The 25,429-nt window shown below is 37.3% G+C and overlaps 1 protein-coding gene across 2 annotated transcripts; it reads left to right on the plus strand.

Moving 5' to 3' along the window:
• The first annotated feature begins 81 nt into the window (after positions 1–81).
• PCF11 (PCF11, cleavage and polyadenylation factor subunit) lies at positions 82–25,052 on the plus strand. Of its 2 annotated transcripts, none has more exons than XM_027532541.1 (16): positions 82–585; positions 4,276–4,401; positions 6,179–6,367; positions 6,748–6,942; positions 8,019–9,133; positions 9,538–9,718; positions 9,825–9,915; positions 10,833–12,397; positions 14,252–14,351; positions 18,861–18,980; positions 19,479–19,584; positions 20,845–21,028; positions 21,520–21,675; positions 22,048–22,140; positions 22,735–22,770; positions 23,933–25,052. In XM_027532541.1, the coding sequence occupies exons 1-16, from the start codon at positions 394–396 to the stop codon at positions 24,146–24,148; spliced, it is 4,665 nt and encodes a 1,554-aa protein (XP_027388342.1). In that variant the 5' UTR covers positions 82–393; the 3' UTR covers positions 24,149–25,052. The 2 variants fall into 2 exon arrangements, with proteins under 2 accessions (XP_027388342.1, XP_027388340.1); XM_027532539.1 differs by having other exon boundaries at positions 91–585; positions 9,825–10,308.
• The last annotated feature ends 377 nt before the right edge of the window (positions 25,053–25,429 follow it).

Consider the following 25,429-nt stretch of genomic DNA (forward strand, 5'->3'; position numbering starts at 1 on the left):
GTTGCAGGGCAAGCCAATCGCGTCTTGTGTTATCAACGGCCCCGCCCCCTTACCGCACATTTCCCCTCCCCTAGCTCATTTCGCACGACGCAGCGGTTGGGAACACAGACATTTTCGGAGCTGGAGCCGCCACTGCCGCCGCCATTTTGTGTCTGTGGAGAAAGAAGATTCTGTGGCGGCTGGAAGTGGACGGAGATCACCCGTGAGACGGCGGCGTTTCATACCCGAGGTTCCCCCTGTGTCGTCCCCCAACCCCCCTCCGCGGTCAGCATGTGGTGAAGCCGGAGCCGCGAGAGACCCGGGGAGAGGAAGAGAGGAGTCGGAAGGGAGGCGGGGTATCCAGAGCGGCTTCAGCTTCAGCTGCGGCGGACCTCGGAGGGGGGCCGCGGCGCAATGTCAGAGCAGACGCCGGCCGAGGCCGGTACTGCGGGGGCCCGGGAGGACGCCTGTCGGGATTATCAGTCATCACTCGAAGACCTGACCTTCAATAGCAAACCGCACATCAATATGCTGACCATTCTAGCCGAGGAGAACCTGCCCTTCGCCAAGGAGATCGTCTCTCTCATCGAGGCCCAAACCGCCAAGGTTTTTATACACCCCGCAGCCTCCTATTCTTCTAATACTCCCTGATTTTAGTGTCAGCCTCATCCCAGGTCTCGCTTCCATCCGAAGGGGGACGGTGTTCCTCCTCTCCAACCCTCCCCCCCCTCCAACTCAGGCTCTCGGTCTTTGGCCCAGGCTTCGAGCATGGGCCTCTCTCGGGGGGAGGGAGTGGGGAGGATCAAGGGTGGAGTCCCGCTTCCGCTCCCCAGCTCCCTATTTAGGCCACTGCCTCGTGTATCCCGACACACGCGCTCCTTTGGGGAGGGGGAGACTGGAAGGCAGTTCGTGGTGTGGGGAAGTAAGAGTTAAAGCCCTTTGAAGTGTCCCCCCCCCCCCCCCCGCGTTGGGAAGGTGGGGAATGATTCTTTCCCCGTTCCCGCCCCCCTTTCCCCGAGCCCTTTTGGGTAATGGTGCTCTGTGGGTTGGAAGGAGGTGAAGGGGGACCTGGGAGCGAGCTGTTGGGGGGTGGGAATAGGGCCTTGGCCCCGAGTGGAGCAGCCGCCTGTTAGGAGCCCAACATGGCGCCTGGAAAGCACATGATGCGAAAGGGAAGAGAGGAGAATCCATTCTCTGCCAGCCGGGCAGCTGCTCACACCCGTCATCCCCATTTTGGGGTGGGGGCGGCTAGATAGAACTTGTGTACATTCTCCTGTCGGAAGGTCTCATTTGTCCCCAAATCCGGGAAAATTGGGGTCGAGGGTGGGGTTGGAGAGGGTGGGGAGGAGATCTTATCCAACCTGTAGGTGGAGAACTGGCCCACTGGGTAACAAGTACTTGTAGTTCTTTCTTGTTTTTTGAAAAGTTCAGTCCCTCCTCTTCCTTTCCTGCTTTCCCCCCTCCCTGCCTTCCCTGAGAGTGAAGACGTTCTTTGCTTCACCCCTGACAGTAGTGGTCCTCTGCCACCCTAATTTCCCTGTAGTTCTCCTCTTCTGTGGATTCATGTGGGAGCGAGGTGTCATTTAAGTCAACTTACTGTTAAACTTAGTTATCGTAATGAGTTTTAAAAGCTTCCCAGTAATACGTTTTAAGTTATTTTTGAAGCTTGTACTTACGGTTTAGTTTTTTTTCTAGTTAGTGATTGAAATGATCAGGATCAGCCTCCTTTTAGCAGAGTGAACCCCTTTTAAAAGGCCACTTTAACAACAACCACCAATATATTGTTTAGAGGCGGTTTCTGTCTAGTGTAAAACTGAGTGGTCTGACTTTAATAAATGGTTTTGAAATGTGTGACTGGTATTATAAAATTTGTGAATAAAACATATGAAATATGTATTTGTCTTTTTTATTTACCTTTGTAAGGTGTAGAATTTGTTTCCAAGACTTATTTTTATCTACGTGGTTGTGTGTTTTAAACAAAAGTCTTTAAGTGACTTGGGTTCATTCTCATAGGTTCTGTCCACTCTTTTGGGTAAATGTGCTCACAAGATACACGGTTTCAGGCGGTCCTTTCATACTTTAAAGAGGACAAAAATAAGGGTGTTTTTTTTTTTTAAGCCCCAACAAGTTTGTCATGCTCAGTCTGACAGCTAAAATATGAGTCCTTACTCACCTTTTCCTGTGAATGTCTGTGAAACAGCTTTTGTTCTTTTTTGAAAGTATGAGATTTTAAAAGGAAGCATTCCTCATATTCAACATCCTTTTTATTGATACCACAAACATGTTGGACATGAAAACTTAAGTTTTTGCCTTGTTGAAGGCTTAACATTAAATGCCTTTTCTAAAAAAACAAAAGTGCACTTGGTTTTTTAAGAAAATATCATTGGTTTTTAAAATCCTACCTGTATTTTTGGTGTTACTAATATTCCACAGAGCCTAATATTTAGCAGCTTAGGTTGTCACTCAACCGTTTCCTTGCTGGTTTTTAAAAGGATCCAGAAGACCTTCGAGAAATGAAAGCTAAATGCTGAATATAGTGACCACATTAAAATTTGTATTTGTGTATGGCTACACAGAGTGGTGAAAATAGATGGACTATTTGCTGATGAAAGACAGCTGAATCTTTTTTTTGGCACACATTTCCTGGTTATTTTTGTAAAGCCAGATGGAGGGAAAGATGTAACAGTCACTTTGGGGAAATATCTTAATGAGGGATGGGGGCAAGGGTGAGGGGAGGGATTTTCTGTCATTTGGTAGCAAACTGGCTTGGTTTTGTGTTTCTGGAGGTGAATGTTTGTGTCCTTATCCTCTAGTGTCTCAGCATTACTAAACTTAAGGATTCACACTTCTTTGACTCCTCCCATGAGGCAGTAGTAGCGAAAAAATATTACATACAAGGATTCATTTACTTGTACAATAAAAAGTTAGCCTACTGAACAGATTCTGGTTTTAAAGAGCCTGTTTCTTCATAAGTACAACAATGACTAAAATGGTATAAAACATGACATGGTAAGATAAAGACACAGCAGTAAAGCAGTTGACATGTTGGTAATAGTTTACCCACATGCAATGGCCTTGTGAAACCCTTGTATTAGTACTGTAAAAAACTTCTTTCATACAAAGTTACTCAAAGGTTTCCTTAGTCAACTTTGGTTGTTATCAGAAGCAGGAGCACTTCCACACACTTGTATGGGCAATTGGTTTTGTGAAATAATGGTGGCATTGTGTACTGCAGAACTGTGAGCTTACCCTAGCTTACCCTAGCTTCAGGTAGCTGTGGGTAAGTGTTCAGGGTTAATTCCTATACACATGGGAAGGGTAAAATGGGGTTAATTTTGTTTTTAAATCGTGGGTGCTCCTGTGGAGTGGGAGTTAACACTTGGTTTATGTGGTGTGTTTTAATGCTCCTCAACAAGTCTGTGAACCTGCTGATGCTTTCTGGAAACTTGCTGTGCCTTCTAAAAGCCAGTGATGGGTAGGCTTTACAGTTGAGCGGGGACAACGTTTCTTTGCTTTGGAAAGGGCCACCTGTATCGGCATCATCATACAGGCCCTGCACAAATTTAGAACCTTGGTTTGTGCTGGTCAGAGGAAAACTATTTCGACGGAGAATCCATGCGGTGAAGAAAATCTTCAGGACAAATCCTGGTTTCCAGAGTCAAGTTCAACCTGACTTACATGACTCAGCGGCTGCTCCATCCAGTTTTTCTTGTATCAGTAACAACTTGCACTTTTATGCATGTTAATGTGCAAGTTAAAAAAAAATTTTTTTTTGTCATTAACTTCATATGTGAAGTGTACTTAATTGCTTTTGTTCATTGGATTATAGAGAAATAATCCTAATGATTTTACAGGTAACAAGGGGTCATAGACTTTAACATATAAAAGACTAGGGCTAGAGGTCTGAAAACTGTTTCATTGAGTCTGGGTACATCAAAGTTAATGTGGGTCACAAAGCTTACACTTGGATTGCAGAAAATATCCACCCCCTTTTTTGGTCACTTTTAAACACATTTTTTTTTTACTATACAAACTTGAAATTCCATTGATTGTTAAATGAGTGTACTAGGGACTTTTTTCTTTACGATTAATTCTGAAATTTGTATGCTCAACTAAAGACCGTTGTAAGAGGTGAGAACTTGAACACTTAAATTTCCTAAAGGTTAATATTGATTCAAAAGTATTTAATACCAACAAAATAGAGGTCTGTATTGTAGCCTAAAAATTCATTTTTAAAAGTAATTCTTTGGTTGCAATTCATTATACTAAACTTCTCAGTTTCTTTTTATTACTCAGGCTCCCTCCTCAGAGAAGCTTCCTGTTATGTACCTTATGGATTCTATCGTGAAAAATGTTGGAAGAGAGTATCTCACTGCCTTTACTAAAAATCTAGTTGCAACATTTATTTGTGTGTTTGAAAAGGTATATATACATTTAGAAACATTTGAATTTTTTAAAAAAATGTTCCTGATTAAATAAATTCTTGTCTTTGTGTTGGGTTTTCTTGGGTGGTTAAATGTTTATTCTTTTTGGGCTAAAGTTAGTGTTATATACCTAAAGTGGGTGCTAGGTTTTTTAACATTATCCATTCAAAAACAGATGAGTTTGCTTTTAGAATTTTTTTATGTGTGTGTGTTTATTAGATAGAAGATCTGTTTCATTACTAGCATGTAGGCAAAAAGATCTGAAGCTGTCAAGAGTACTTCAAATGTCATTGTTTAGGTTTCCCGTGTTAGGATGTTAACTATTTCTTAAAAAGCATAATGCTAGTGTGTGTCAACCTGTGATTCCTGAAACTTGACTTTTTTTTTTTCCTTCTGGAATTGTTACTCTTGTTACTTTGTTCAAGTATATTTTATGAGATACGTGAATGGTGGATCAGTGAAATGCTTTAGGTTATTTTGGAAGTACACCCACACCCACCCCCCTCCTGTGCACCACCAATTCTGGATCTTCTTAGTGTTTAGAAGAAAGGATTGTTAGTTTCTCTTACCTAGAAATTGTAAACTTCTATAACAGTGTATCTGATAGTTTGGTTAATCTAGTTATGTTGAGGAAGACAAAGGATTCGCTGAAGTAATTCTTTTTCCTGTCAGGCTTCATCTTTCACACTGAGCAAAAGGACATTTGTAAGATACTTGGGTTTAAATACTGTTTCTCACCAAAAAATGGGTGGTTTTTACATTTTAGTAGATATCTTGAGAAATCTTATAGTTGTCAGGTTTGGGGAATTGGGATTATTTAGAACTCCTGGTTATCAGATTTTACTTGTTTGTTAGAAAATGTGTAGTTGCTACTTGAGTAACTTTTCCCTTTAAGTTCCTAGAGAAAATAAATTTTAAGTATATGCAGAAGAAATTTGGAAAGCCATATTTCAAATTGTATTAATAGAACTTGTTAATAGTACTGTAGACCTTTACTAAATACTGCTTGCCTGGGACTTTAGTCTAAGGAGAAACCAACTTTGCATTGTAGAAATAGGGATGCTAAACCAGTTTCTTGGTTTCAGTTTCGGGATGTTCAAATTCATTTGGGTGTTTGGTAGAATACTTGTACTGACTCTTAACTAGGCCTTAACACTGAAGATGATGAAAATGACTTTGTAGTAAATATCTGAAGATTCAAATATAGTTAAAAATTAATTCAGTTTTCCCAAGTGCTAGATTTCTCTGATGGTAATTTAAAAAGTATTATTGTGCTCATCACAAGCATGAGCAGTTGTTATATAAAACTAAAGCATGAGCAGATATGTTATATAAAACTAAAGCTTACCAGTGAGTAAAATTTTGTGAATTTAAATTATTCAGGTGTCTACCACACTACAAATAGCTTATTCATAGGTACTAACCATATTGTATTGCATGAAATCAGTTAAATAGTTTTGTCTTACTTTGTACTAAATGTAAATAACTTAAAATTTAAGTCATCAGATAAACTATTTTCTACTTTTATATTTTTGTCTAGAGTAAAAGTTACATTAGGAATACTATGTCAAGTCTTTTTTTTGACAAAAAGTTTTTTTAATTAACTTTGTATGTGCAAATACAACTTTATTAAATTATTACTGTTATATATAATTATGAATGAGAAGTATGTGTGCTATATGTGAAGTAGAACTGAGATTGATGTAGCATTATACTTGATATATAAAATATCCTATAGTAACTTAACAAGCCATAGAATTGTTCTGTTGTTCTAGGTGGATGAAAATACTAGAAAAAGTTTATTTAAATTACGTTCCACATGGGATGAAATATTTCCTTTGAAGAAACTTTATGCCCTGGATGTCAGAGTCAATTCGTTAGATCCTGCTTGGCCTATTAAACCTCTGCCCCCCAATGTGAATACATCTAGCATCCATGTGAATCCTAAGTTTTTAAATAAATCGGTAAGTTTTAACATAAATGATACATAACTAATATTTTCAACTGTCAAGTTTTGACTTCTCTAAAATATCTTGCCAGAAAAAATTATCAAAATATGCTGTGCTGAATCAGTTTAATTAAAAAGTGCCCCCCCCCCCCCCCCCCCCCCCCGCCTCAGGTTCACAGTGCCTTTAAGATAAGTATTGTCCTTGTTCAGTGCATAATATATTTATTTTGGTTTTTAAATTCCTGAAAATTTTCTATGCTTTTAAACATGATTAGCCATTTAAAATTATGGATAGTGTTTATTAAAAGAGAAACTGATAACTTTTAGTTCCCCCTTAGCTACTTCCTTTTTAGCTGTGATTTTTTTTTTTTGTTAACAAATTATTTTTTCTTGTAGCCTGAAGAGTCTTCAACACCTGGCACAGTGGTCAGTTCCCCTAGCATCTCCACTCCTCCTATTGTCCCGGATATACAAAAGAATCTTACTCAAGAGCAACTAATAAGGCAGCAATTACTGGCAAAACAAAAGCAGCTGTTAGAACTTCAGCAGAAAAAGCTGGAGCTTGAGCTTGAGCAAGCTAAGGCACAACTGGTAAGTAAAGGAGATTTGGTATTCTGAGTGTTTTTAAATTTGCCTTCTGATGGAGGTGGAATTATTTAGTATTTGTATTAACATGTTATGTTTGTTAACAGTGTATTTGTTTTGCCTTTATTTTGCAATTAAGGTATATTTATTAGGCCAGATTTTTATATCCTTATTATAAAACTCAGGAATCCCTCTTAGCTGGTAAAGAATCTGCCAGCAATGCAGGAGACCTGGGTTCCATCTCTGGGTGGGGAAGATCCCCTGGAGAAGGGAATGGTGACCCACTCCAGTATTCTGGCCTGGAGAATTCCATGAACAGAGGAGCCTGGCAGGCTACAGTCCATGGGGCTGCAAAGAGTTGGACACGACTGAGCAACTTTCACTTTATTGTAAAACTCACCTGAATATACACTGCACTATTTTTTTCAAAAACTTTTTTATTAGCTTGCTGTCTTATGAGATAGCATCTTAGTTTTGTTAAAAATGTGAATTTAATATCACTCCCCAGATGGTGTATTGTGGCAAGTGTTTTTGCCTAGTCTTTATTGTGAACTTAGGTTTCATGAGCAGAAATCTTTAGCAAGTTCCTTAGAAGGCTACCAAAAAAAAAAAAAGCCATCACAAAATTAAGGAAGCCAGGAAGATTGTGTATTTCTGTTCATGAATAACCTTGTATTATTTTACTTAGTGCTTGGCCTTATTTGAGAGTGAGGGAGTACAGCACTGCAAAATTTTAAAAGTTCATTATCAGTGCCACTGTGAGAGGAACTGAATTTTATGACTTGAAATTTAGCTGGAATGACTTTGATGCCTGTGCAACTAGAGTGTAGTGATTTATTTAGTAGTTTCTCAATATCAGTCTGGCCCAGAATTCTGAATAATTAGAAGATTTTTTTTCCCCATTCTACCTAAAAGTTATAAAACCTCAAAGTAGAGAACCAGGAAGAAATAACAGGCCACATAAATAAATATAATCTTTCTCCTTTTATTTTTATTTCCACTTAAAATACCAAAAGGATGCACTGAAAATTATGTTGGAATGTTTTCACAGCTCTAACATGAACATTTATTTTGTATTTCAGGCAGTTTCCCTTAGTGTTCAGCAGGAGACATCCAGCTTAGGTCCTGGATCTGCACCATCCAAATTACATGTTTCACAGATTCCCCCTATGGCAGTTAAAGCTCCCCATCAGGTTCCTGTGCAGCCTGAGAAAAGTCGTCCAGGTCCATCCTTACAAATTCCAGATACGAAAGGAACTAACCGGGATCCCCGTCTTAATAGGATGAGTCAACATTCTTCTCATGGAAAAGATCAAAGTCACAGGAAAGAATTCCTAATGAACACACTGAACCAATCTGATATTAAGACAAGTAAAACTGTACCCTCTGAAAAACTAAATTCATCCAAGCAAGAAAAAAGTAAATCAGGTGAAAAAATAACCAAGAAAGAACTTGACCAATTGGATTCTAAATCCAAATCTAAATCTAAATCACCGTCACCTTTGAAAAATAAATTATCCCACACAAAAGACTTGAAAAATCAAGAAGCTGAAAGTACAAGGGTGTCTGATATGAGCAAGAGAGATCCAAGATTAAAAAAACATCTTCAGGATAAGACTGATAGCAAAGATGATGATACAAAGGACAAGAGAAAAACGGCAGAAAAAAAGGATAAAGATGAGCACATGAAATCATCTGAACACAGACTGGTGGGAAGTAGAAATAAAATCATAAATGGCATTGTACAAAAACAGGATACAATAACGGAAGAATCGGAAAAACCGGGGACAAAACCAGGGAGATCGAGTACTAGAAAGCGATCAAGATCACGATCACCCAAGTCTCGGTCACCAATTATACATTCTCCCAAGAGAAGAGACAGGCGGTCACCCAAACGAAGGCAAAGGAGTATGTCTCCAACCTCAACCCCCAAAGCTGGGAAGATTCGCCAGTCAGGAGTTAAACAGTCACACATGGAGGAGTTTACACCTTCCAGGGAAGAAAGAAGTGCAAAGAGAAGTACTAAACAGGATGTTCGAGATCCAAGGCGGATAAAAAAGACTGAAGAGGAACGACCCCAAGAGACTGCTGGTCAACATTCTACCAAGTCAAGCACTGAACCAAAGGAGAATGTAGAAAATTGGCCAAGTTCCAAGTCTACCAAAAGGTGGAAATCCGGTTGGGAAGAAAATAAAAGGTAGGATGTTAACATTTTTAATCAAGTAGAATAATGTGTATCTTTAAAAACATAGTGTTACTTTAAAAACTGGATAATGTTTACTGGGTGGTATAATTAGTACTCCCCCCTCCCCCCTTTTAATTCTTAAAACCTTGTCAAGTTAAGTATCATTATTATTGCTTACCTTAACAGATAAACTGAAGTTTAGGAAGGTTAACTAATCTACCTAAGGTGGCACATCCAGGATACACAAGAATCAGTATTTATATCTGATTTTCCTGACTTCAGATCTTGTGTTCTTAATCATTTAATTCACTTTTATGATGTGTTCATTTTAACCAGATCCTATTAAGGATCTTTGAATATGGTCCTGAGTATTTAAGTATTTTTTATAAAGTAACATATTCTTTTTATGGTTTCAGTTTACAACAGGGTGATGAACATAGTAAAGCTCCTCATCTAAGGCATAGGGAGAGCTGGTCAAGCACTAAAGGAATCTTGTCACCTCGAGCCCCAAAGCCGCAGCATCGATTAAGTGTAGATGCCAATCTTCAGATTCCTAAAGAGTTAACTGTTGCAAGCAAAAGAGAATTACTTCAAAAGGTAGCTACCACACTCCCATGTAGTCATGATTCTCCTTTTGTCTGTAACTTTTATAAGTACTTTTTATATTTAAAATATTTGATTTCCTCTTATCATCCCTATGCAGACGAGTGAACGTTTAGCATCTGGTGAAATTACACAGGATGAGTTCCTTGTTGTTGTGCATCAAATACGACAGCTATTTCAGTATCAAGAAGGTAAACATAGATGCAGTGTACGGGATAGTCCTACAGAAGAAAATAAAGGTGGATTAAAAAAGAAACCTCTCTTATCTGATGCTGAATTAACCTACTATGAACATAAAGCAAAACTGAAAAGGACACAGGTTCAGCATTCATTTCCAAGACTTGATCTCTTAGATCCTGATATTTTTGACTACCCTTTGACTGATGCCTTGTTGTCTGGAATAGAATGTGAGCCATCCAAAAGTAAACATGCAAGTAGGAATAGTGGAGCACAGTTTGACAGAAAAGAACAATTTAGTGAAAGAGCAAGACGTCTTTCTCCTATATCTGGGAGTCGTACTTATGCTGAGAATCTTTCACCCCATGAGGGCCGGAGAAGACATGACGAGCAAGTCTCTTCTAAAGGTAGAAAAAGTTAAATCAGATTATACCTATTGAATCACACAGCAGTGAAGGGAAAATGAACAAGCTAAGTGGGGATGGATTTTTGTGACTGTTCAGACTACTGCTTTGTTGTTTGTTTTGTTGCGGTTTTTTCCCTCAAAGGGGAGGGAGCTAATACTAAAAGGGTCGACTGTGTGTTAGGTACTTACCTAGTAATCTGATGCATTCCTCACGGTGACCCAATGCAGTATGTATTATCCCCATTTTACAGATAGGAAACAAGACCAGAGAGGTTAAATAACTTGCTCTCAAAGTCAAATAATTAGTAAATTGTCTGAGTGGGGATTTTTTTTACCCCGGTGTGTTTAGTTCTAGAGGGCATTCTCTTACCCGCTGCTTGTTGCTGTCTTTTCCCTCCCCTCTGATAGTGAGATAGTTATGGGTGTTGTTGAATAAACATTTACAAGAATATAGGAAGAAGATTTTAAGATAATTTGATATACATTATCAGATTCAGGAAAATAATTTTTTTTTCCTTTTAAAAGGTGTACGAGAAGAGCAGAGATCACCATTCAATGATCGTTTTCCACTTAAACGACCTAGATATGAAGATTCAGATAAACCATTTGTAGATAGCCCTGCATCAAGATTCGCCGGCCTTGATACAAATCAGCGACTTACGGCTTTAGCTGAAGATAGACCGTTATACGATGGACCTAGCAGGCCATCAGTAGCGAGAGATGGCCCAGCCAAGATGATTTTTGAAGGACCTAATAAATTAAGCCCTAGAATTGATGGACCTCCTGCACCAGGTTCTCTTCGGTTTGATGGGTCACCAGGACAGATGGGGGGAGGTGGTCCTTTGAGATTTGAAGGACCACAAGGCCAGTTAGGAGGTGGATGTCCTTTGAGATTTGAAGGTCCTCCAGGACCAGTCGGGACACCTCTGCGATTTGAGGGGCCGATTGGTCAAGCAGGAGGAGGTGGCTTCCGATTTGAAGGTTCCCCTGGTCTGAGGTTTGAGGGATCTGCAGGTGGTTTGCGATTTGAAGGACCAGGGGGCCAGCCTGTGGGCGGTCTCAGGTTTGAAGGACATCGGGGTCAACCTGTGGGTGGTCTGAGGTTTGAGGGACCTCATGGTCAGCCTGTGGGTGGACTTCGATTTGAGAATCCTCGAGGTCAGCCAGTAGGTGGACTTAGATTTGAGGGAGGTCATGGTCCATCAGGGGCTGCAATGAGGTTTGATGGACCTCATGGTCAGCCATCAGGTGGGATCAGATTTGAGGGCCCATTGTTACAGCAGGGAGTTGGAATGAGGTTTGAGGGCCCCCATGGTCAGTCAGTAGCTGGTATGAGGTTTGAAGGACAACATAATCAGCTTGGTGGGAACCTTAGGTTTGAGGGTCCACATGGTCAACCAGGGGTTGGGATCAGGTTTGAAGGACCTTTAGTCCAACAAGGAGGTGGAATGAGGTTTGAGGGTCCTTCGGTCCCAGGAGGTGGCCTGAGAATCGAAGGACCTCTGGGTCAAGGCGGTCCGAGGTTTGAAGGTTGTCATCCTTTAAGGTTTGAAGGGCAGCCAGGTCAGTCATCACTCCTGCCAAGATTTGATGGATTACACGGTCAGCCAGGTCCTAGATTTGAAAGAACTGGTCAGCCAGGCCCACAGAGGTTTGATGGACCTCCTGGACAGCAGGTTCAACCAAGATTCGATGGTGTGCCTCAGAGATTTGAAGGACCACAACACCAGCAAGCATCAAGGTTTGATATTCCTCTTGGTCTTCAAGGCACACGATTTGACAATCATCCTTCACAGAGGCTTGAATCAGTATCTTTCAATCAGACTGGCCCATATAATGATCCACCTGGCAATGCTTTTAATGCCCCATCCCAAGGACTACAGTTCCAAAGACACGAACAAATGTTTGACTCACCTCAAGGACCAAATTTCAATGGACCACATGGCCCTGGAAACCAGAGTTTTTCCAATCCCCTTAACAGAGCTTCTGGACACTATTTTGATGAGAAGAATCTTCAGAGTTCTCAATTTGGAAACTTTGGCAATTTACCTGCTCCAATAACAGTAGGAAATATTCAGGCATCTCAACAGGTAAGTCTGTTATTCTAAAGTTAATATGAACCATTTTTAATGTGTCTAGTGTTTGAGAAAGGTTTTTAGGATATAGTTTATGGGTTAAAGGGCTTTTAAAGATTTAATTTTTTTTTAGTAAATTTTTGTTTTTGGAGGAAGTTTTTAGTGTACTTCAAAACCCCAACTGCTAGGAAAATGGGATGACAGTCTTTAGGAACTGAAATTTGTGATTTAAATCCAAAATTGATCTTAGTTCTTTCAGGATCTAGAGAACCCTCCCAGTCTCCCTCCCCTTACCCCACAAAATCTTGTTGTTTTTTTTTAAAAAGACTTGTTTTTTTAGAGTCGTTTTAGGCTTACAGCAAAATTGAGCTATGAAGTATAGGAATTTCCCGTATACCCCTTGCCCTTACATATGCATAGCCTCCCTGTTACGGCTTTTCATTTTATGGGTTGATTTTTATTTTTTTGGCTTCAAAGGTATGATTAAAGTATGATACAGTTGTGTGTGTTTCATAGACCTCTGCTATATTATACAACTGTTAAGCCTTCATAAGCTTTTAAGTAACCATAAAGCTGATTTTATGGACTGTTCTTTGAGAACTTCCTTAGCCTGAGTTAAATAAACAAGAAAATCAGATTGTCCATGTTTTTATGGTCTGTAGTTTTTTCTTCCTCTCTTTTTACTTTTCACCACCTTTCTGTCATTCCAGTCAAATAGAGTTGTTTGATGTTAACTTGTTCTGCATATATTTTAAAATGCACATTGAAATAATGTTAAAGCATATGCTTATAATTTGTGATTAATACGGTTGATGTTAATGACTATTATTGTTTGCCTGTTCAAATTCTCCAGGGCTAGAATTACTGTTTTGCAGGTACTGACACTTTCTTACTAGGATGAATTTATTTATACTAGTAACATCGCATGGAAGAAAGTCTAAAACAAGAAAGCTTTTAAAGCATGTTATAAGCATCATTGTTAGAAAGCAGCCTTCTGTCCATATCCAGTGGCTTGAGAAAACAATTGGCCTCCTTAGATTTACGCTATTACCTGTTCTTAAATGATACTGTAATCAATAAGATACTCTAGAATGGGACTTGACTTAGTCTTGTTCCTACATTATACAGAATTGATGGGGGTTTCATACATAAGAAAAAATACATACCACTAAAGGTTCAGAGGAATCCTGAACAAGGCTTATAAATGAACATTTGTTTATATAGTAGCAGTATGCAGATGTCCTACCTCACTCTTGAGTACAATACAATATTTGTATGCATATACAGCTCTTGTTTCATGGCTGTTTTAGTTTTTAACAGTCCCCTAAAATTTTTACAGACTACTTTGTAACTCAAAGTTTGATGGCTAACAAAGTGATCATAAAGCAGTTCAGATTGCTAATTAAAGCAGGCTCCTGAAATCTGTAAGGAAGTTAGGTCAGGAGTTCTGGCCTCAGCTCTGATATTTACGGCCATTATGATTCTGTATAGGTCACATATCTGCATGTCAGCTTTTCTGTTTGTAAAATAAGAGAATGCACTGGCAAGGTAAAGTGATTTGTGTAAGGTCACACAGTTCGCTAGTTGCTGGCTACCTTAAGTTTGCAGGGTATCTTAAACTTCAAAGAACTTTCACATCCATTCTCAGTTTCTTATAATTCTATGAAAAATCTAAGGGAAGGTATTACTGCTTTTTATAGAAGGCCTTAGAAGTGAATGAACTAGTCAGGTCATACTTTCACATCTTCATTATCATAAAAAGCTGGCCTTATGATATCTGTGACTATTTTAATGTATTGGTAATTTGAATGTTAAGATTTTAGTTAAAATAGAGAAAAAACATTCTTAAAACCAAGATTTTTCTTAAAGGTTCTGACTGGTGTTTCTCAGCCAGTAGCATTTGGCCAAGGACAGCAATTTTTGCCAGTTCATCCACAAAATCCTGGAGCATTTGTTCAGAATCCTTCAGGTATGTTAACTTTCTGAGCTTTGTGTTTCTCAAAAGATATTTATTGTTTGATTGAATAGCTACCTTGTCAGTTTTAGAAGATGACAATTTTGAGAGGGATGTGCAATTTAGAGAAATTTAATTTGACTGGAATGTTTTGCTTCCTTTCTTTGCTTGTTTGCATTGTTGACGTGTTTTCACATTAATCCCCTTTACAACTATAGATGGTTAGCCAGGATTGATAGACCACAAAAAAGAGGGAAGGAGTTTTGTTAGGTGGCAGCTAGAGGTTGGGATAGGAATGTGACAGTTGTGTTGAGATAAAATGAAATCAGTGACAAATCTCAGAAGTCTTAGTTATTTGATACTTGGAATTTTTGTTTTGTGTGTATGTGATGATCCAGTAAACATTAAGTGAATACTGGGGACATCACGTTATAAGTTGATTCATTTATATGTCTTTATGGATGCTCAAGTAGTAACTGTACACAACATGCTGAAAGAGAAGTAGAAGAACACTTTTGTGATTTCCTAGATATCTGTCCCTGATAAGCATCTATGGGATGAAGCATAACAGTGTTACGAATACAATAACAATAGTAGATACTGAGGCTTTAAAAATAAGTTTTAGGAAATTCCCTGGTGGTCCGGTGGTTAGGACTGTGCACTTGCACTGCTGAAGGCCTTGGGTTCAATTCCTCGTAAGGAAACTAAGATCCTGCAAGCCACATGATGCAGGCAAAAAAAAAAAAGAAAAAAGAAAAAGTTTTAGTTTTAATAGGTGAAAATGGAAATATGTAAATAAGAATTGCCGTGAAGTCAATGTACTGAGAGCTAACTTAACCAAATTGTAGTGGTACTTGCTTTATTTCTGAATCATTAAAACAGCCATTTTCAGAAACATGGTCTAGTGTGCCTCTGTTAGGGGTACAAATTTAGAGTTTTCGAAAAGTTCTGAAGTAATGAGTAAAGTCCTAGCCAAGCTCTAGTTTATGGATTAATTATTCAACTGTATCATCACAAGAAACTAAATTAATTTGAAAACATTTTGCTTTTAATTGCTAGACTGACAGGATTAGTATTTTCTTACTTTCACATAATGAAAAGGGAAGGAAAATATTAGGATTCTAGAGTCAAAAGAGCAGGGATAGAACCTCTCTACTCTGCTGCTATACATGTATGTAGGCAGTAGTTCATATAAGTTCATATAAGCAAATAGCCTTTCTGGGCTTCATTCAGATTTTTCCTCTGTAGATAGGATATGATAAACGTCAGGATTTGCCTGGGAATCTTATTTTTTTCAGAGAATCAAATGAGATAGCATATGCAAAAGTACTTTGTGACTTGTAAAGTGCTATATTAGTGCATTTTCCTCGAGAACTCAGTTTTTCTTGTTGAGTGGAGGGTTTGTTGTATTGGAGTTGGTAGCATGAGATAGTGTGCAACGACTGTAAATTTTGCTCTTTTTTGTAGGAGATAATATACAGAACCTGTCAGTGTTCTTTTGCTTTAACAGCCTTAGGGTGCTGATGTATACAGGGCATGGCAATGTCACAGAGGAAATCACATCTTATATCCTGGGTTGGAGGTTATTGAATATGTTAGATATGCCTGCCTTCTTCATTTTACTTAAAGAGATATGAAAAGTATTCCGTGTTTGGCTTCTCTCAAGGTCTTTTTCTCAAGATTTAAAACCTTTTTTTCCTTGTAGTAAACATACTCATGTTCATTTAGTCATTCAAACAAATATTGATCATTTGCTGTATGCTAGGCATTGTGCTGGGAGAAGGCAATGGCACTCCACTCTACTCTTGCCTGGAAAATCCCATGGACGGAGGAGCCTGGTGGGCTGCAGTCCATGGGGTCGCTAAGAGTTGGACCTGACTGAGCGACTTCACTTTGACTTATCACTTTCATGCATTGGAGAAGGCAATGGCAACCCACTCCAGTGTTCTTGCCTGGAGAATCCCAGGGATGGGGGAGCCTGGCAGGCTGCTGTCTATGGGGTCGCACAGAGTCGGACACGACTGAATCGAGTTAGCAGCAGCGGGCGTTGTGCTAGGATAACTTTAATAAGGTTTATCCTTCTAAGAGCTTTATAGTGTAGCAGGATCTATAGATTGTTTTTTTATTTAAATAGTTGTTCAGTTACATCTATCGGTTGATAAACTAGACACCATCATTGGGTACCCAAGTTTGAAATTCCAGGTCTGTTCTGAGAATCACCTCTTATTCCTGTTTCTAAATGCACAGAAAAGTAAATCTGAGACTGTCAAAGCTTCTTTTTGTTTTCTGTGTTTTTTTAAAAAATTATATTTTAGAGGTGTACAATAGAGTGATTCATAATTTTAAAAAGTTTTGCTCCATTTATAGTTATTGTAAAATATTTACTATATTCCCTGCATTGTACAAATATATTGTTGAGTTTAGTTTATACCTGATAGTTTGCACTTCCTAACCCTTTACTCTCTATATTTATATCGCCCTTTCCTTCTTCCCTCTCCCAACTGGTCACCACTAATTTGTTCTCTTGTGTTCTCTTCTTTTTTTGTTATATTCACTAGTTGTATTTTTTAGATTCCACATGTAAGTGATACAGTATTTGTCTTTCACTGACTTATTTCATTTGGACTGTTTTTCTTTAAACAAATATTATATATACTGCCAAATACCTCAGTGCCTTTATAAATATTAATTCATTTAATCCTTATAACAACCTCCGGTAGGAACAGTTATCATTACCCTTTTGTAAATAAAGTAAACTGAGGCACAGATAAGCAACTTAGCATGTAACACAACCAGAAAGTGGAATTTCTAGTTAGAATCCCAGGAGTCTGATTCCTGGCTCTTTTTCCTACAGTTCATGTTCTTGATCACTAAACTTGGCTGCTGGCAGACATGTGATCAGCTAGTTAGGATTCCTAGACATATAAATAACTAATTCTAATGAAATGTAAATGTTAAACTAGTGTGTGAAATGGCTGATGTAATTGACTTGTTCGTGTAGTCAGACGTTTCAACAGACATTAATTAGCCTACTGTACACACGGCACTGTGCTACATGTTAAGAGTGTGTGCATGGTAAGTTGTTTCAGTCGTGTCCAATTTTGTGCGACCCTATGGATTATAGCCTGCCACGCTCCTCTGTCCATGGGATTTCCCAGGCAAAAATACTGGAGCGGGTTGCCATTTCCTTCTCCAGGGGATCTTCCTGGGATCGAACCCATATTTCTTAGATCTCCTGCGTTGGCAGTCAGGCTGTTTACCACTAGCACCACCAGGTAAAGAGTACGCAGTGGTTAGGGGCAGAGATTATGTATTGTATTGTGGTGGTGGTGGTTCAGTTGCTAAGTCGTGTCCAACTCTGTGACTCGTGGACTGCAACATGCCAGGCTTCGTCCTTCACGGTCTCCCCGAGTTTGCTCACATTTATTGTGTTGTGGATGCAAATTGAATTTCTCCCATTAAGAGGAATTTTTAGTGGTTCAGAACTGTTGTGTAAAGGTGTGGTAAATAAGATGGATAGTAATGGTACACAAACATTAAAATACTGTCTTTCATAATTGAGTTAAAGAATTATAATTTTTAAATTAGAACTTAGCCAAATATGGAATTGGATTGATTGCTTGCCAGGGGGCTTAAGGAGAATATTATTCTTGTTTCATTTATTCAAATTATTGGAGCTTCAGTAATTTACCTCTTCAGCAGTAGTTTGAGCTGCTTTCCCAGGGCAGTGATTAAGTACAGGTCAGAGGGGTAGGTATATTCTGAGCCCTATGGCTCATCTCCCTGCATTAGTTCTCCTGGGTAGTTATGGGGAGGCGGGGGAGTTGGGGAGCTGAGCAGGAGTACTTCTGTTTAGGCTCTGGTTATTTTTTTTTCCTCTTGGAAATCTCTGCTAAGAGATGGTAGCCTACTTCATCTGTATAAGACTACCTTTCCCAATATAGTTAGGTGAAGAACAGAGAATTGAAAGGGTGAAAAGTTGGATCTAGAGGTGTGGTGCTACATTGCATAGAAGGAAGCATTAAGCTTTCTGTACTCGGTCTTTCTTTGGCATGGATTAATTGGGCAACAGTGGGTAATACTGGTTTAATACACGAAAGTGAAAGTGTTAGTCGGTCAGTTGTGCCTGACTCTTTGCAGCCCCATGGACTGTAGCCTGCCAGGCTCCTGTCCTTGGGATTCTCTAGGCAAGAATACTGGAGTGGGTTGCCATGCCATCCTCCAGGGGATCTTCCTGACTTAGGAATTGAACCTGGTCTCCTGCACTGTAGGCAGGTTCTGTCTGAGCCACCAGGGAATGTCCTTTTAAATATTTGTGGTTCCAGTATTTGTCCTAAATAGATTTTTAAGAGGTGATGATTTGCTGACGTAAATTGCAAAGTACATTTTTAGGAGTTTTGATAATTACACTGATCTTAAGATTTTTTCAAAGTTAATATTGACAGGATATCTTAAAAAAAACTTTAAAAATGTTTAGTATAGTTTGCCTCTGTTCTACTTTTAAGAGTGTTATTTTTTTTAAAGGAGCCCTGCCTAAGGCTTATCCTGATAATCATCTCAGTCAGGTGGATGTAAATGAATTATTTTCAAAACTGCTAAAAACAGGAATTCTCAAATTGTCCCAGCCTGATTCAGCTACAACACGTAAGTATGGATCTGTAATTCATCTACACAAAGCTTAAGTTATAAAGACATATGATATAAAATGATATGTTCTATGATAGAGTTCTTACAATAATTGAATTCTTAGGTATACTTTGTTTTTTGAAAATTAAATATAACTGGTTTATAATGAAACTTAAAAATTTTCTAACATGGAACTGTTACCTTTATAGTGGACACCGTTATCAGTTAACAAATATTCCTGCAAATACCATGTGCAGACTTTTTTCTAGTTGTTCTATATTATTTTAGCCTATAAAAATAGACTATTAATGAGTTTCATAAAGATTGACTTTTAACAGATCAAACATAGTATCACTTATCAAAATAATTGTATTAGGTTCCTTGGCCAGTAAACCTAAGATCAGAAGCCCTGAGTAGACAGGATGGGGTTCTCCATATGCTTTTAACACCCTAGTGTTCCCCTATAAAGAATACATGGAAACCGGTATTTAGAAATTTGTTTTTTTTCAATTGAAGAAGTAAATGAAGTTGCTGCTCAGCCCCCTGCTGAGGAGGAGGAAGATCAAAATGAAGATCAAGATGTTCCAGATCTTACCAATTTTACAATTGAAGAATTAAAACAGTATGTAATTTAGTTTTCTGATTTTTCTCAGGTAAAAGGGACGGTGACTTTGTAACAGTGGTTATTGTCATTAGTGCCATTCATCTTACCCCTCTTACTGTTTTATAGCAAGTATAAGGAGATTGAGTATTAGGTATTAGTAAGTCACTCATGTCTTCCTTTACCTTTATTTTCTCCTAATCATAACTTTTTTTCTTTACTGCTATTCATGCTTTTGAAGTTAAGAAAATGAGATTTTTATAGGCTGATATTTAAAAAATTAAAACTTTTCATTTTACAGAAATAAAATCAAGAAAATAAAGTTACCTACAGTTCCCGCTTTACTGATAACCAGTGTTAACATTTGGTGCATATATTTTCATTTTTTTATTGCCTATATTACTTACATAAAATCATTTACAGTTGCTTTATTAGATTAAGAGCAACTTCTTAAAAAAAAAATAGAACTTCTGATTTAGTACATTTCTTGATTTATCCCATTTAGACAATTTCTTGACTTCCTGAAAGTGAAGACTTAGTTGGGTCTTCTGCTGTCCTACCAGCTCTCCTCTATATAGTTATTAAACCATTTCTCATTAAATTTTTATTCAGTAGTAATATTATGCCTCTAAATATTTTGTTTTCTGTTATATAGAATACTAGTGTACTATGCTTTGCTTTATTCTATTATTTTAAAAACGTTTTTGGAGTTTTTAATGGCCTGTTTGTTCACTTACTTGTTCTGCATTCCTATTTCTTTCCAAATAGGGAGCCCAGAATTTTAAAAAAAAACTGATTATTGCTGACCTCAGTTTCTCTTTCCTTATTCTTTAGACCAGGGTGGGACAGTTGAGTTGCTCAAAACTGTGAAGTTCTAGAAAGGTGAACCTGAATTGTTCTGCCATATCCACCTTGATACTGACATTAATCGAAGAATAGGCCAAGTATTGCCTTATTAGTGGGCCAATGATCATTCCATTATTTGCTAGAGGGAAGTAAGTAACTGAGCCAGGTCTGTTGATAAGAGGGTAGACTCCATGTTCCAAAATTTAACCAACAGTAAGGTAAAGACAGTCAGTGATACAATACTAGAGAATATTATTGATCTTTGGATAGTAAGTCTCAACCAGCTCTTGGCTGAAACGGTTATTTTGTCACATAATAATGGCTTCACCATTATTAAAATGTGGAAAATTGAAGTACTTATAACTGCCTTTTTTTTTAAAGGCCATTAAACCATGTTATCAAAACGAAAAATTATTTCTGTATTTTTCAAAATAGACGTTATGATAGTGTTATAAATCGACTGTACACTGGTATTCAGTGTTATTCCTGTGGAATGAGGTTTACAACATCACAGACAGATGTATACGCAGATCACTTGGACTGGCATTATCGACAAAATAGAACTGAAAAAGATGTAAGCAGAAAAGTCACTCACAGGCGTTGGTACTACAGTTTAACAGTAAGTAATTCATGTGCCTCTGAACTTCCAGCCTTTAAATTATATCATTCTAAAAGTAAATTAAGTAATTGATGAGTACTAGTGAATTTTTTGAATAAAATTTGACCCCTAGAATATAAAATCTTTTTAATTAAAAAAAATTTTTTTTGAAGAGTATGTATTTGCTTGTATTAGAGTACAACACAGGTTTGTTCCAGCTCTAAAATTTCAAGGTTCCATGACTGATTTTTTTTTTTTGGTAAATTGTAAATGAAATTTATTTTACTTGCATAAGTAGTTGTAACTGTAGAGGTAGTGGAATGTTGATACTAAGATCGTAATTGTTCATTAGTTGCTTTATGTTGTCTATTAGTTATGGGGCTCATAGAGATGACAAAATTTTAAATAACCAATATTAAAGTATATTGTAGAAGAATGAACTTTTTATATTGAGATGGCATTATAAGTAAGAATTTAGAATCAAATGAAAATACTCTTTAACTCTTTTTAAGGACTGGATAGAATTTGAGGAAATAGCTGATCTCGAAGAACGTGCAAAGAGCCAGTTTTTTGAAAAGGTACACGAAGAAGTTGTACTCAAAACTCAGGAGGCTGCTAAAGAAAAGGAGTTCCAAAGTGTACCGGCTGGACCAGCAGGAGCAGTCGAGGTAAAAGGGAAACATTAAATTTTCTATCTCTGGTCATGCCTTTCATTTCCTTTAAGTAAATAACCATAAACATATAACTTTATTTACATCCCTCTTTTAATGAATTTAAGATTTCTTGTGAGCTTTACTCTTCTGTGTTTTTCTTGAGTTTGGTTTTGTATTTTATACAAAAGTGAGAGCAGTGAAATGTTAACTATTTTTGCATGGAAGAACGCAAAATTCTTAGGTCTTATTTTGTATTATATATTTGAACGTTGTTTAAATTTGCAGAAAACTCATTTTCTCCACGTAACAAAATGTTTGCTTATTTTTACTTAATGGGATTAAATGTGTTGTTACATAAACTTCATTTTTATATGATTCTATTTTTAGAGTTGTGAAATCTGTCAAGAGCAATTTGAACAGTACTGGGATGAAGAGGAGGAGGAATGGCATTTAAAAAATGCTATTAGAGTAGATGGAAAGGTAATTTTCAGCTCTTTATGACGTACTTTATAAGGAAGTGTTAAGATTTAAAAATTTTTAATTTTGTAGGGATAGTTCTACTTTGAAAGAAAATTGTTTTTGTTTTACGGTTTTTAATAAAAGCAGTATTTTTTAAGTATTAGACTTTAGGGAGTCACAGTATTTGAGATGGAAGGCATTTTACCAATCATCTGGTCTTGTACTCATTTTATAAAAGAGGTTGCCTAACTAGTTAATGATAAGTCCAGCACTAGGTCTTCTGAGTCTAGCTAGTCTTCTGCTTAATCCCACAATTTTGATCTGAAATTATACTTCATCATCAAAACTCATATATTAACTATTTACTATATACCATGTTAACTAAATATACAAAGGAAGCTTTAAGAAAAATCAGAATGAAAATTTTGTTTTTATCTGTTTTTCTGACCAAATGATTTTCTTTGCCTTTCCAAAGATAGTTTACCTTCTGGTTTAAATTTAAAAAGAAAATTTTGTCAGAATAGTCCATTAGAAATGAGAATGCATGCATATGAATACTTAATTCGTGAATACTTAATTCTTTTTGTTAATAATAACTTTTTGTTTTTGCTTCAGATTTATCATCCATCATGTTATGAAGATTATCAAAATGTAAGTTCTTTTTGGTTACTCTTTGTTCTCATTTGCATTGACAAATTTTATTTTTTGCATCTCAACATTGTTAATCTTGATATGTTGAGCTGTTAGAGTTGATGGAGCATTTAGGTTGTTCACTAAATATTGGTGGTAGATTGATATGGTCTGTTGAGATTGTGTGTCATTTTCCTTGCATTCTTTTCATTTGAATCTTGATCTTACTACAGCATTAGGCCTAGAGAAATGTGAGGAAGACTGAAAATGAGAAGGTTCATGATGGTAATATTGAACAAGTTATAGGTCACATTTACTTCTTTTATATACCCTACTCAGCCACGTAATATAGGAATAATTTTTAAATTATCATATATGAATTATGAAAAGACATCAGTATATTGACTTTAGAAGTTCAAATTTTCATATTTGTAGAGTGACCATTTTTTTTAAAAAACTAAACAGTGAAACATATTAATTCTCAGTGAATATGTTTCACAGGTTCAAGGGGCAGTTTGGAAGATATACTTAGGTCACCAAAAGATTAGACTTCACAGGATGTTTTGATGGTTTGGGAGGATTTTTTAAAAATCCTCAGAGTATTTGAAACTAGGAGTCACAAATCCCAGGATATATGTAGGGGGTTATGCTGCTGCTGCTAAGTCGCTTCCAGTCATGTCCGACTCTGTGCGACCCCATGGACGGCAGCCCACCAGGCTCCCCCATCCCTGGGATTCTCCAGGCAAGAACACTGGAGTGGGTTGCCATTTCCTTTTCCAGTGCATGGAAGTGAAAAGTGAAAGTGAAGTCGCTCAGTTGTCTCCAATTCTTAGCAACCCCATGGACTGCAGCCCACCAGGCTCCTCTGTCCATGGGATTTTCCAGGCAAAAGTACTGGAGTGGGGTGCCGTTGGGGGTTAAAATATAGAAACATGTCTAGTCATTTAATCAACTTCTTTTGGCCTCATGACTGCTTTTCTTACCTTATCTCATTACTTGAGTAGATATCAAACACTCAGTATACATTCTAATTGGCTGCCTTTATGGCATGTTTTGCAGGACAGCAGGGTTTTCAAATTGCATTTGGTATATATATGTTTCTTTGCCCATAAAAGGGTCTTATAAAACTAAATGTCATTTAATGTGATATTTATCGGTACTTAAAGGGTTTTTCATTTTGTAGACATCTTCATTTGATTGTACACCATCTCCCAGCAAGACACCAGTTGAAAATCCCTTGAACATTATGTTGAACATTGTCAAAAACGAATTGCAGGAACCCTGTGAAAGTCCCAAAGTTAAGGAAGAACGAACTGATACTCCACCAGCTTGCACAGAGGAAAGCATAGCAACAGCCACTGAAATTAAAACAGAAAATGATACAGTCGAGTCAGTTTAAATAAAATGAGAAAGGTATGTTTTTCTTTTAAAAAAAAAAAAAAAAGCTGCTGTTGAAATCTAGAAGGTGAAGAAATTTTTATGTATATATAGACATATCTATATAAATTGTCTAGCTGGGGCAGGGCCTTCAGCTATCATTTGGTTAATAAATACATTTTAGTATTTGCATTTCCTACTGCCTGCACAGTTTCAGGTGCTTGTCGTGTGAAAGTTCTGTAGATGTGTGCAAATTTAACAAAATGAAATTGTATGTGTAAAAATGTACGATTTTCACTTGTGAAACTGTAAATTATAAATAAAAAATATTTTTGCTATCCATGGAGTGTAATATTTATGCACACCATCAAATAAAGACAGTGTTTCTGTACTTTTTATTGGGCGAAAATGGAATTAAACAGCAACCTCAACATAAGATTTTTTTCTAGCAGCTTCCCATGATTAAAGCAAAGTCTGAATTACTTTAATCCTTCAAAAGGGGGTTGTGATGAGAGCACCGCAGGACTTTTCTCAAAATGAAAAGGCAGATTTGAAAAAAAACTTTTAAACGAAATAGGACGTATTTGCATATCTATCTATCTATGTATGTATCTCCAGCTAGAGAGAACCATCCAGATGTCCATTTTTGAAAAGTACCTAATGAAGCAACTTTTATTCTTGGACACTGATGCCCTCAAAAGATTAACAAATATAGTACTAAAGGTGATTTTTTTTTTAAATGACATTTTTCAGGTTTGTCAATTTAATGCAGATGAACATATTTCTATTTTAAGTTACAGGGGAATCTGTAAGAATGTTAATTTGAAACATGGTTAACCTTTTTTCCTTTGTTGGTTTTGACTGAATTAGATGGATGCCATGACATGTTAATATTCATACATGTAATAAATAGAATGATGAAGAAACTCCAGTTTGTATCTCTTTATTTCTTGAGTGCCTTCAGAAAGTGATTTCCTTTTCCTTTGTCTTTCATCACTCTGTTCTTTAAAACATGAAGAAGGCACTTGCTATGAGCTGGGCACTCTGAGATGCAAGATTAATCTTTTCTGCCATCTACTGGAGGAGATAGGCTATTATAAAACAACAAAAGTCTGTGTTTAGCACTTATTATATGGTAGGCACTTACATGGTAGGTATATTACATATACTCTGATGGTTACAAATAATTCTAAATGGTAGATGGTATTCTCACTTTACAGATGAAATTAAATCATTTATGAAGTTGTAGAGTGAACCTGGCTTTGTTTCACTTCATTTCATACTATTTCTGCAAATTATAAAA

Source organism: Bos indicus x Bos taurus, chromosome 29 (assembly GCF_003369695.1).
Source record: "Bos indicus x Bos taurus breed Angus x Brahman F1 hybrid chromosome 29, Bos_hybrid_MaternalHap_v2.0, whole genome shotgun sequence".
NCBI lineage: Eukaryota > Metazoa > Chordata > Mammalia > Artiodactyla > Bovidae > Bos > Bos indicus x Bos taurus.

Coding starts and splice junctions, on each gene's coding strand:
- PCF11 (XM_027532539.1), top strand. CDS start 394: ATGTCAGAGCAGACGCCGGCCGAGGCCGGTACTGCGGGGGCCCGGGAG. Junction 12,398..14,251: donor ATATTCAGGCATCTCAACAG/GTAAGTCTGTTA, acceptor TTTTTCTTAAAG/GTTCTGACTGGTGTTTCTCA. Junction 22,771..23,932: donor GTTATGAAGATTATCAAAAT/GTAAGTTCTTTT, acceptor TTCATTTTGTAG/ACATCTTCATTTGATTGTAC.